Genomic DNA, 12,576 nt, shown 5'->3' with positions numbered 1-12,576 from the left:
ACAATGTGTGTAGGTCTCACACTGGAACAAGGGGAGCTGCCAGAAGGCCTTTTTGCTGTGAGCATAGTTACAATAGTGAGGACTACAGAAGAAATGAAGAAACAAACACACGTATCTGTAGCTGTAACTACCTGCAAGTGATAAAATTAACTCAAATTACATCCTAAAATTTACATATACTTCAGTGTCTTACAATGCCAATCATGATGTGATCCAAGGACTTAAGTACATCATTTATGAAGGAGCAAGTGGAAAAAAAAAATATGCACCAAAGGAGCTCAGCTATTCAGAACAATCTTTATGTTCTGAAAATCCATATAATTTGAATTTTTTTATTTTATTCTGTGTTTCCAATGTTTTTCCATCCAAAATTTAAAATGTTCAGATGCCAAATGAAAGGTTTATAAACATTCTGTAAACTCAGCACCAACACAAGAGGTCATACTGACAAAAAAAAAAACCAGTCAGACTGTAACAATAATTTGCATACACTTGCATAGCATCTCTAGAGTCAGAGATTATTACTATGAACCTTTTTTTTTCATGTTGTTTAAATACAGTAAATGGAATATTTCAGAATTTATTAAAATTAGAGAAGATATTAACAAGCTATATACTAACCTGTCCCAGCCCCGGCATACCACCTCCAAGTCGCAGAAGTCTATCCATATTTCTAGAAAAACAGAAACAAAGGAAAAATGTTCCCAATCTCTGAAGTGTTTACTAAATTGCTATCTACATAATTCACCTTCAGTCACTCAGTATGTCAAAAATATTGGTGGTAATTACAACACAACATCAGACTTCCTGTTAATTAACACCACATATTAATTCAAGAAGCTGTCTTCCATGCTAATTAACAGACTTTGTTTTATTGCTTTGGTTTTGGGTTATCCCCATTTCTGAAGACAAGCACTCTTGACAAACTTTTCAAAACTTTCCTCTCATTCAATTAATTGGGGGATTTTTATTGCTTAAAACAGCACCTACGTCCAGGAAGTGCCTAAAACTTATTAGATATACAATCAAGTTTACCCCAATTTGTTCAGAAAGCATCAATAAAAACGTGAAAGTAAGGATTTTAAGCATCCTCATTAGTAAGTTCTGTGCTAATTAACTTACAGCTTGTCAGTTATTATCAAAACTCCATATAAAAGACACTGAGCAGATTATGGATCTCTGAATTATCATCAAAAGCTTTTTTTTTTAATGAACTCATTATACTAAAAAGAAATACTGTAAAGTAAACATTTAATGTGTATATAGTTAGAACACCAGTGACAATACTGTCATTTAATACATTTCCAGTGTTGCATGTGCCATTGCTTTAGTGCAAGATTATTCCAATCAATGCAACTAACTCATTACTTAAAGGAGTAAAAAAAAATAAAATAAAAAAAAGCAGCAGCTTTTCTACCCTGCAACTTTCAAAGGAGTGACCTCCAGGAATAAAAACTATTAAGGTACTCAACTAAAAAAAAATTACACTAATGTTTATTCACTTTCTGTTGTTGAAAAGCACTCTAGCAATCTACAATTTAATTGTGTATATCTAAGTAAAGGTTTTGTCCCTGCTGTAACAGACCTTTATCTTGCTTACTTATCTTTAGTTTTTTAAAACTCAGTGATAAAGCAAACAAAAAACCTACTGAACACTACTTTTTAAACAGCTGCTTTCAGCAAATAAAGCCATTTCCAAAGGTTATAGAAATGAGTAAACTTTACTGGCTTATTTTATTTGCGAATTATTAGAAAATACTAAGTAATCAGAAACTTAATTGCACAAGTCTTCATGCAACACAACAAAGGCTGTTCAGGTGATACAAAAGCAATTAAGAAGTAGTAACAATACTTCCAATAAACATACTCCAAATGGATGTTACACATAACAGAATTATACACATAATTTCAACAGATGACATTAATATTAATTCAAGAAGCTTTTAAAAAAATTAGTTATGCAAAAGAACTTTGAACTTCAAGAAAAATAATTTGCTTTGTGTACTGAAAGTGTGTTGAAGGTTAATGTCATCTCATTATTCCTTTGAAATTTGCTACTATTTTTTTATGGCTAGATACTAACAGGCTTTATTTTAGTTGAAGTTTGTAACAGGTATTTTAAGCTTCTTGATAACACACAAACAGGCAGTATTTGAATTTACCACTACACAAGATTATCTAACTCCTACTTTATTCATGCATGGAACTTCACCCATTTCAAACAACAATATCTAAGACACATGGATCTATATCACTTGCTCTATTTGCTAATTTCACTTTCCTAGTTTAATGCACTAGCAAGCTATTATCTTCGTATGATTCATTCGCTTGATTTTGTAGAACATGCAAACCCAGCAACTGGGGCCTCAAATAACATCAAGTACTTTCTTACATCTAACTTGGCACTATAAGAATTAAAAGGGATTTATTAAAGGGTCAGTGGCTATGCTTTTCTTTTCAGACAATCACTGAAACCAAGCTTCTTTATTACAGGCAAAGGCTACACATAAAGCATACATACTTTTCTATCCTGAACTATAATAAATTCCAAATCAAGTTGTAGGATTTCCATTGAAAGGTTAAGTTGCTGTTTAAAGCTATTATGTAAGCACATGGTAAATGGCTTCAAGTCACAAGTACAAAGCAACACCAACTTCATTTTACCCCTCTGTGGTAGATACTCCTCCATTGAAACCCACAATGACTCATCTTTCATGACACTAATGAGGGCTGAAGAGTAGCTGAGAATTAGATTTTAGTAACTAAAATTATGATCAATCATGGCTGCACATTTATTTTAAGAAACTCAGTCTCTACAACTGGTAACCATAAAACTGGTCTTGCCTATAACTACAACTTCCATAAGATGATGAGGTGTATTACCTCTGTACATTTAAGAGGTAATATTGAATAACAAATCTTATACCTACTTACATTTCACTTTATTAGTGAAAAGACGTTGTTATTTCTAGTTCATTCATATTTACATAATTCATTCCAACTTCTAACCCAACCGAATAAATAGTACATAACTTATAAAAGCATATTTTGTCATATTAAAGTTGGATTAGAATAATTGGTTACACAAACTGAAACAAGAAAATCTCATTGTCTTACAGAACTAGAGGGATATAACATTTCCCACCCAGCACAGACTAGCCACTGAAAGGAATATGTTCTGATTCTCAAGACAACAGCACAAAGGAAAAAAAAAAAATAAATATTCACAAACCAGTTCTAGATGTACAGCAAATTATTTCACTACTGCTGTGTTCTGACTCTGGTTAGAGTTCTGGCAACTAATACTTTTCTTCCTTATTTGTAACTGAACATGGTTTAGTTAGTTATAGTATATTTATACCTAATCATATTTGTTTACTCCGCATAAAGCTTTGAGGAATTTAGGCCAGTGTTCCAAATTAAAATAAATTTTAGTTTTTGTTAATCCACTGTGCTCAAGTATTTCACCCATAAGTTCAGTTTATGAAAGAATGCTTTTGTAAACCTTCAAACAGCTTGAGCAAAATTTTTAGGTCTTAATTAAGATAACTTTAACATTTACAAATAAAGCAAATACGCATTTCTAACCTGGTGCTCAGAAAGAGGTGACAGCAGACAAAACTCAGCAGCAGCTCCCACTTATTGACTATAAAGATGATGCCAGGAAGTCTCTTACCTGTAGAAAAAATAGAAAGGAGGGAAAGGGCAGAAACACGGTAAAATTTAGAAACAGTAGTATATGTAAAATGAAATGTTACACTGATGACCTACAAAAGGACAAAGCACCACTGAAGAATAACCCAAAGAATGCCTTTTATTTTTTTTCCCCTCCTTGTACTATGTAATTCCTGGAAGCTGTACATGCCATGTCTTGCCTAAGTATCTGTAACACTAAAATAAGTACCCAAGTTTCTCAGAATTCCATGCAAGAGTGAGGTATTTTAATAACCTGTTTAAGTAATTTAATGCTAACAAATGATTAAAAATGCTGTTGCAAACTGGAACTATGATCCTTTGTTACTAGTTTTGAAAATTTTGCCATAGTTAAGATTACCTAAGCACAAAGGTAAAGCACATTCCACAGGTATGGAGAGTTTTCCTATTTGCTTCTGCAAGACCAGTTGGCTTCACTGGCAATGTCACAGAGGCCTTCAGGTTTGCCTAAATTCAGGTTAAGAAAAGGTGCTTCACATGCAGTTTAGGAGTTAAAAGTCTCCTCCCCGAGTATTGTGCCCACTAATTCAATCCACTCAACCATTTGTAGTGCAGTGTTTTAAAACAGATCTGTGAAATGATCTGTGGCCATGATTTGATAGACATTTTTTTCAATGTCAATGTTAACATAAGGAGCAGTGGGGAAGCTGCTGCTGCTGCTTACCAACTTGATGCTGCTTTCTCACTACTGCCAGGACAGCCATTTGTGCAGCCTTGCAGTAAACTGATAGGCTAACAAAAATGTTGGTTTTAACCCTCTTCACTTCACAGAGGATTCACACTGCATCCCAGAAACAGTTGTCTTGGCATAACAGAAAGAGGTCTTGGAAAAGCTGATTGCTTCTAACATTAATCCAGACCTCAGAAGACGTTTATGTCAAATCATTCTTTAAGCTGATGCTGCCCAAAGAATGTCTCTGGGGTTGGATTTTATTTATTTTTATTTTATTAGGAACAGAGGGAACTTAACAAAGACCATCCTGAACCTTAAGTACAAGAAGAGGAAGAACAAAACAGTTTCCTGGTGCTGAGAGGCTGGGATGGAATTCCACTAAAAAGTCAAAAGAAAAATGTGACTACATTTCTGCTGGCTCTGAAAAAGGAAATGATCCAGATCAGACAAGACAGGACCACAACAGCAGCAGTTATATTAGCCGAGGCTGCAACAGAACTGCAACCAGTTCACAAGTGGGCTTCAGAGTTGCAACCCAATTCAGTTTTAGCCAGCTGGCCACCCAGGAGTCTTGCACCCCCTTCCCCACTTCCTACAATGATATTAAAGAGAGATGTCTGAGAGCTTAGTGGGTTGCCTGCGTCAGGCACACAACATTGTAACTTACAGATGAGAATTTTTCCCCTCTCTGCTGCAAAGTGCAAAAGGCTCGTTTTAATTACACACTTATCTGATGGTCTTCCCCCTATACACATACTTAAAGATATATATAAAAACCACGGAAGACTAAACAAACAGTTCCATATCAGAAAGTTGCAGAAAGCTGCAAAAAGCCAGTTATAATCATAATAAACTTGCACTTTAGTGGGACAAAACACAACCAAACAAAAGACCCTAGCTAAGTAGATTCTCTGTGTATGTCCATGCTTGAAACACCTCAGATAAAAAGCCCTGGACATAGGATGGTATTTAAAAAAAAAAACCCAACCTCCACTGTAATTTTTTTAAACTCTCCTGGCTTCAGAAGGGAAAAGTTTTTTGCTATTAATCATGTGGTATAGTATATACTTCATATATATATATAGTATATATTTTATGTCGAAGTATGCACAGAGCATCTTACAACTGACCTGAAAAAAGACTTTCTTTTTTTAAATCATGTCTAATATGTGTTCATAATACTACTGTTAGGTAACTAACAATTGGCAAAAGCTGTCCATTTGGAGAGCTCTGGTTCACCATTCAGTTGTTGCTTGCTACTTTCAAGTCACTTGAATGTTCATTTAAACGCTGATTTTTAATAATGAAAATATTTTTAGTAAGGTAACATAGGGATGAAATTATATAAGCGCATTATGCACAAATGTATACATACACACAGGTATAAACCGATATCTACTGTGCTTATACTTGACAAGTTTCAGGACATATTTTGAAACTGACTTGAAATAGTCTTAAATTACTGTATCTTTTTGCATGAGACAAATTTCACACTACAGTGCACTATTTTTATCTAGCATTAACATTCCATGATGCAGTCCCTCAGGGAAAGAGGGTTCTCCCAGGTTGACAAATTCTGAGATATTACAAAAAAAAAATAATCAGAAATAGCTTCAACATACATGGAAAAACACTGGCTACTAAACTACCCAATTAGTGGACAGAGTATCAGGCTAGACTTGGGTGACAGCAATTTATTCCACACTTTGCAATTTGTACACTGAATGACTTAGTGCAAATCATTTCATATTTGGTAATTCAGTTTCTTCACCTGAGTCCACATACTAAGCTTTTTATAAGCACTTCCAGATCTCCTGTTGACAAATTCCACATAGCAGATGGATTAACAACTTTAACAGCACTTTAAAAAGTGGTTTAAAGCTTTTTGCTGCAACTATAACAGTTTCAACTTCACTAGGGATGACAAAGAGCTATGAAGGTAAATTAATGGAGAAACTCCATCTTGCAGAGAAACTTCATTTCACCAAGAACAAAACCTCACTGCAGATAAAGTCACCAAATGCTGAATAAAAGAAACTTCACATGTGACAAGGGGGATGGGTCTATGTTTCTATACTTTCTGTATGAAAAGAGAGAGAAAAAAACCCACCAAGATTAATTTGTAGTAATCTGTTCATTAAAGCTAAAGATTAACCATGCCATAAACAAATGCAGTCTCAGTAGTGCAAGTCCAGAGCTACATGACTATTTTGCTTCCATAACGTGCTTAGCTCTGTAAACCCAATGTTTCTGGACTGTACAGACCTGTATGTCAATAGACCTGAGCTGACTAGAAGGTATGCAGCTTAGCTTCTCAGACTCTGCCTTCTGATTTCCAGAAGCACAGCAAACCGAGTTCTAACTCTATTAATTGCTGAGCTAGAGTCATGAAAGTAACCCAGACCCAAGCAGGCTACTCTAAAGCTACTTAAGTACATCCACACCAAAGTTGCAGTTAAGGGGAAAAAAAAAAAAAAAAATCACAACATCACAGAAACCCACAAAAATAATTTTAATTTTATGCTATAAATAAAGTAATGAGCTTCTCTGAACTCTACGTAAGTGTGGGTACTGTGGAACTATCCCCTGCCACAAACTCACAGAAACATAGAATAGTTAGGGTTGGAAAGGACCTTAAGATCATCTAGTTCCAACCCCCTGCCATGGGCAGGGACACCATACACTAAGCCACGTCACCCAAGACTCCATCATCACACCAACCTCCTATTATTCCTAACTACCTGTTTTTTCCCATCATCCTAGATGTCAGGAGATAATTGTAGCTACTGTCAGAATACACTCCATAATGTTTGTCGAGGTTGAACTGCTTCTAAGAAAATTTAGAAGCTAACATTAAATAATACCAAAATATAAAATACTTTTGAACTATGTTCTAACTTCTCATTTTCTTAACCACAGGTATCAAATTAATATCCCTGACATGGCACATTAGAACACCTGACAGAACACAAATTTCCCATAAAGCTATAGGCAAAACCTAGCTGCTCAAAGACACACTGATTCAGAAACAATTCATCTGCAGGCCAATTTCCTGATTTCTTCACAATCACTGGTCTTTTATGTTTCCATAACACAATCTCACAAACAGTGCTCTTCTCAGCAGAATATTCTTCCAAGCGTTCTCCCCGTGTGCAAGCATTACAGCACACCTTGGGCTCACGGGGATGAAAGCTTTTAAGACTAATACAAAGCTATGAGACCTTTCAGATAGCCTAGTACCATTTCGGCTACATACAGCTTTCAAATATATTTGCATAAAATTTTTTAAAAGTCAAGCTGAATCCTTGTTGTTTTCCTGGTTTCTACAGTGTACTGGAAACAAGTACAATTTTAAATGATGACATCAGCATACACTCATTTATCAACTATTTACAAGTATCCAACTACAACACATGACTTGTTCTGAAAACGATACTTAGGTCTGCTGTATACCAGAAACTGCTCTGTTAATTCTGATTATAGCTCTATTTCTACGCAATTGTGCTTCATCCTTTCTTACGCGGATTAAAGACTCCTTCTCGTGTCCCAGCCAGAGCTCCCCCTCTCCATGGGCACTCGAACCACACACCGCCGGGCACTGCTGCAGCGCTTCACTCCAGAAGCAGCGGTTTCAGTCCGCGAAGTCCCCAAAATGAGAAGCGACGGCTGCGTCCGGGGTACAAACCCGCGCTGGGGGCACGGCCCACGACACCAGCCAGCAGCTGCGACCCAGGCGCTGCCGAGCGAGACGCGACGGCTGCTCTCGGCTGGGAGGGGAGAAGCAGAGCCGCCTGGGCCTCTCAAGCGCTGAGGCCCAGACGGGCCGCTGCCCTGCTCCCCGCAGCTCCCGAGGGCCGTGCCGCCTCCTGCCGCCTCGCTCCGCCTGTTTCCAGCCCCACCATCGCTGCCCGAAATTGCCCAAACTTTCTCCGGTCGCAGCCAGCACAAACATAGGCAGTCATCGCCGACCCCATGGGGCCCTACGTGCCTCCCGCCCAGGGAGCAAACCGGCCCCCAGATCTGCTCCGTCTTCACTCCCAGGGAGGGCACGCCACCGCTGCAGGGTCGTCCCCCCCTCGCCTAAACCTCGGGCCCCAGTCCCGCCGCCACCATGCAGAGGCCACCTCACGCCGCGGCGAAGCCCATACAGGCCGCACCGGGCTCCCAAGAACGCCAGTGCCGAGGGCGCCAGTCGCGTCGAATCCTCACCTCTGCGCGGAGCCGTTCCCGGCTGCGCCACCTCGGTCCGGGCCGCGGTGAATCAGCCGGATTTCATTCAAACCAAGTCCGCCCAGGCCTCCGCAACCACTTCCCGGTTCAAAGGGCACGTGGCTGGGGCTTCCGGTCCCACAGCCCAGGAAGTGCCGGGGGGGGGGGGGGAGGGAATTGGGAGCCATGGCAACGGTGCGTGCCGCCGATGAGTCTGGGAGCAGTTGCGGCCGTTAAACCTGCTGTGGCCCGGCCGCAGGTGGCCTTGGCAGCCGCCGGCTTCCCTCGGGGAGGTGGAGCTAGGAGGGAGACCTCGCCCGATATCTCGGTGGCGCTGAGGCCGCAAGTAGCCGCGGCGGTCCTCGGGACCGTGAGACTAGAGGGCGAGTTGAGGCCGGTCTGGGCCTGAGGCCCCCTGAGGGCCTGGCGGCGCCTGTAAGGAAGAGCTTGAGAAGCCGCTGAGGCAGGGGTTCGCACCCGCGTTTTGCTGTGTTTGCTGGATTGTGCGCTAGCAAATCTGTAACACAGTTACTTCGAGGTTTTGGAAGTGGAGGCCTTCAAACGCTGCTTCTTAGGTGTCAATGGAAAGTGGTACAAAGCCCTTAAACTATGAAGTGCGGTGGGTTAATGTCCGTAGCTCAGAAGCAAATTGCAGTGGAATGGCACCTGTGCGCAGAGAGCTAAGTGACAGGATAGCAGAAGAACCAAGGCATGTGGCATCAAATCAATGAAATAATGATTATGTAATAGGAACAGTATGACATGTACTCCGCAAAAACAGTATTACAGAAAATAAGAAGCATTGAAAGAAGAGTAGAGAGAATGGTCATACCAATAAAATCAGCATAAGCAGAAATGGAAAAGTGAGAATTTTTGCCATACGTTGAAGATAAACAGGAGATTATCAGATAAAAGCATGCATGGTGATGAATGATGCAGAGAAGCAAACTGGAATTTCTATTACACTTCCATTAAGAACAAAATCTCTTGTAAATTAGAAGAGGAAAATGCAAGACTGAGGAAATACTTTTTTTTCAGACAATATGTGAACAGGTCGTGGGACTCAGTGCCTCAGGAGCTTATTATGGTTGAAACAGTGCCATTTTTTAGACTTTCATTTATACCTAGTTACTGAAGTACTACAAGTATTTTAGAAAGTATTGGACTACTTAAGAACCTTTAAAAACAATTTCTTAGGACTGTGAATAAAGGTTCCAAGAAGAACATTATGGTTAGTTTTTGAAAGCTCCTTTAAGGATTGAGGATGTATTATTAGAAGATGGTCCACATTTTCTCCTCATAGACAACTACACGGAAGCAGGTGAAAAGGTAATATGTTATATAGTTATAGGTTATGTAGATATAACCTCACACCAATATAGTCACCCCTTCCATGACACTTTGACAGACTTGGAAGTCTTAGGGTTTTATACCATGATGTGTAAAATGAATCAAACAAAAGTGAAAGTCTGTTACCATTATAATTGCTGCTCTACTCTTTAAGAAGGACAATCTTTTTTTGGGGAAAAAAAAAACAAAACACAAAAAAACCCAAACCAACAACAACCAAAACCAAACACACACACACACCACACCCACCCACACACGCACAAAAGGCCCCATCAGTGTTCCTATAACTGTCTCTTCCATCCCTTTTCAGATCTTTACTAGTCTGTAACAAGAGTTACAATTCCCAAAAGATTCTTTAAAAGCTGAAGGCTTAAAATGTAGTTTATGTTGTGGCTCAGGCATTTCTTTTTTCTGTTACTAATGCAAAACTTACTGGTGCAGTTTATTGTTGCACCCACAGCGAAATTGTTCAGAAAAAAAAGTGAAGACATACATGTGTCTGTCTGCATGTGTGTGTTTATTTACATATGTCTCATACAAAAGAAAACTTGCACCCTGCTTCAAACAGGCTGTTATGTTCTTTCCTCGTTTAACCTGGCAAAACCTAACTACTACAGTCTTGAGACTCTATTTTCAGACTCCTGCATATTTTAATGATCCAGAAGTAATTAAAATAATTATGTGGTAAAAAGTTCTTTTTTTTTTTTCTTTTTATTTCATCAATGAGGTAAAGTACTAGTTCAGTCAACTGAAATGCATTGTATATTTTCCTGATTTGTAGCATGGTTTTGAGAGCAATCCTTTATTCCTCTGTGTTCACTGGAATTCTAACAGAATTCCATGAGAAATACTAAATATATTTCGATCCTTACTCTGTAGTCATGTGTCTTTAAGCACTTCTGATAAAGAGAAAGAAACAAAAATATTTACAAAAAGCATTCCCCTGTGTTAATGTGTATGGTAAGGAAAACCACCATAGTTAGGTCTTTCTAATTTATTTCTAATCACTGACTTATATGAGCTATGTTGTTTCAAACCATGTGAGGATTTGGCCCTTCTTCATTGAAATACAAAGTGAAACAGACTTTCATTGTTAGTCTTAATTACATTTCAAGTCATAGTATTGACTTTTTAAATATATACATGTATTGAAATTTTATAAATAAATATAGTTACAGAAGAAGAAAAAAAGAGAAAATAGGAGAAATATTTACATTAGAAAGTATAGTGAATTAATTGGATATACAGAGGCAGTATCATACTTGGTACTTATGACAGATGGCATTTTATATTTTTATATAAAAAAGATATATTCTTAATCATATATGTCAAAGAAAAGAGACCATATGTTGTTAAACACTTCCAAATTGTCATTTAATCTGAAGGGCACTCTCTTGCATACTCCTGAATCCTTTATTGTTTTGGTCTAACCAGTGCTAATCCATTGAATATTTCTATTAATTGCTTTACTATAATGCAGTGCTGAGTGAAAATGTTCAAGATATGTTCCCCTCCCTTTTTATTGCTTGGGTGGCTGTCGTAAGTGGTAGAAACTTCTTTCAAACGGACCCTTACATTCTTCTGGTTTTCCTCATAGTAACCTATCCTTGCTTGTAGTAAAGCGATCAGTAGGGATCAGACTTGCAAAGAGATCACACCTTTTTTTCCTGACTCCTCACTTCTCTGGTGTGTGATTTTCCCCCCAAGTCTGTTTGTGATTGGGTTAAAGCAGCAATTTTCCTGCAGGTCTGTAATTAATGAGTTTAATTTTACAGAGCTGAGTGACGAAATTGAAGAGCTGTACGTAGAATATGAGGAATATAAGGAGCGATTGGCCACAGTTTCCTTGCAAATCGTATATATAAACAAACAGAATGTTGTTAGTGCTGGGACAGGAGGAAGTCTCCAGGACTTTGTTATAGTATTAAAAAACAGAACAAAACTAAAACTCAACAGAAGATACAATTTTAGAAAGTCTAGGATATAAATGCACTCCATTTGCATTGTGGATTGGACAAAACATTAGAGTTGTGGACAGTTACATTTTCTATGTTTAAGCGTGTAGAAGAGAGCATACAGAATGATTATACATTGGGAGTCGAAGAGCTGACATCATCCTTGTGAGGGGATAATAGAATCAGCAGCAGTACACTTGCTCTTTTTTTGGTTTTGGTTTTTCTTCTTAGAACTATGTTTGCTAGTCAAAACTAAAAAAGTAGGAGAACAGTAGTTTCTTAAACTGAAGCCTTTTACCCTGAGAATGGACTGGAGCTCTGCCTTGACAAACCTATATATGGGAAAATGGTTTCCTCTGTCATACTTGGCAAGCACTCAAAACAGTTACAAGTGCTTACAGTGACCCCTGTGACATCCCCAACAGCTTGTAAAATGCCTGATGACTTTTTGCTGTATACAGACTAATAACAGGTCTTGTCACAGACAATGAATAAAATTTTACAAGATTAGTTAAAGATAGTATATGAGTGAGATGACTTTTTTTAGTCTTCTCAGCAATTCTGCAATCAGCTGCAGAAGGCTGTTAGAGGTTTGAAAGAGGCTTCATTAATCATGAAACATATGATTATTGAAAACGTGCAAACAAATCTATCTCTTCTAGAACATAGACCTGC

The 12,576-nt window shown here is 38.3% G+C and overlaps 1 protein-coding gene across 1 annotated transcript in view; it reads right to left on the bottom strand.

Annotated features, from left to right (window-relative positions):
- Window positions 1-8,742, bottom strand: part of PSMD14 (proteasome 26S subunit, non-ATPase 14) — a 48,173-nt gene extending 39,431 nt beyond the window's left edge. The window contains exons 1-3 of the mRNA XM_057423675.1: window positions 8,597-8,742; window positions 3,589-3,676; window positions 622-673 (exon numbers count right to left, since the gene is read on the bottom strand). Of these exons, the coding sequence (XP_057279658.1) occupies window positions 622-669 (48 nt within the window). The 5' untranslated portion in view covers window positions 670-673; window positions 3,589-3,676; window positions 8,597-8,742. The remainder of the gene's footprint in view (window positions 1-621; window positions 674-3,588; window positions 3,677-8,596) is intronic.
- Window positions 8,743-12,576: the final 3,834 nt, after the last annotated feature.

Source organism: Pezoporus wallicus, unplaced genomic scaffold (genome assembly GCF_028554395.1).
Source record: "Pezoporus wallicus isolate ANWC-B61680 ecotype Strahan unplaced genomic scaffold, APGP_CSIRO_Pwel_v1 contig_1181, whole genome shotgun sequence".
Taxonomy (NCBI): domain Eukaryota; kingdom Metazoa; phylum Chordata; class Aves; order Psittaciformes; family Psittacidae; genus Pezoporus; species Pezoporus wallicus.
The sequence above is the reverse complement of the archived record's forward strand: the minus strand, read 5'-3'. Positions and strand labels throughout refer to the sequence as shown.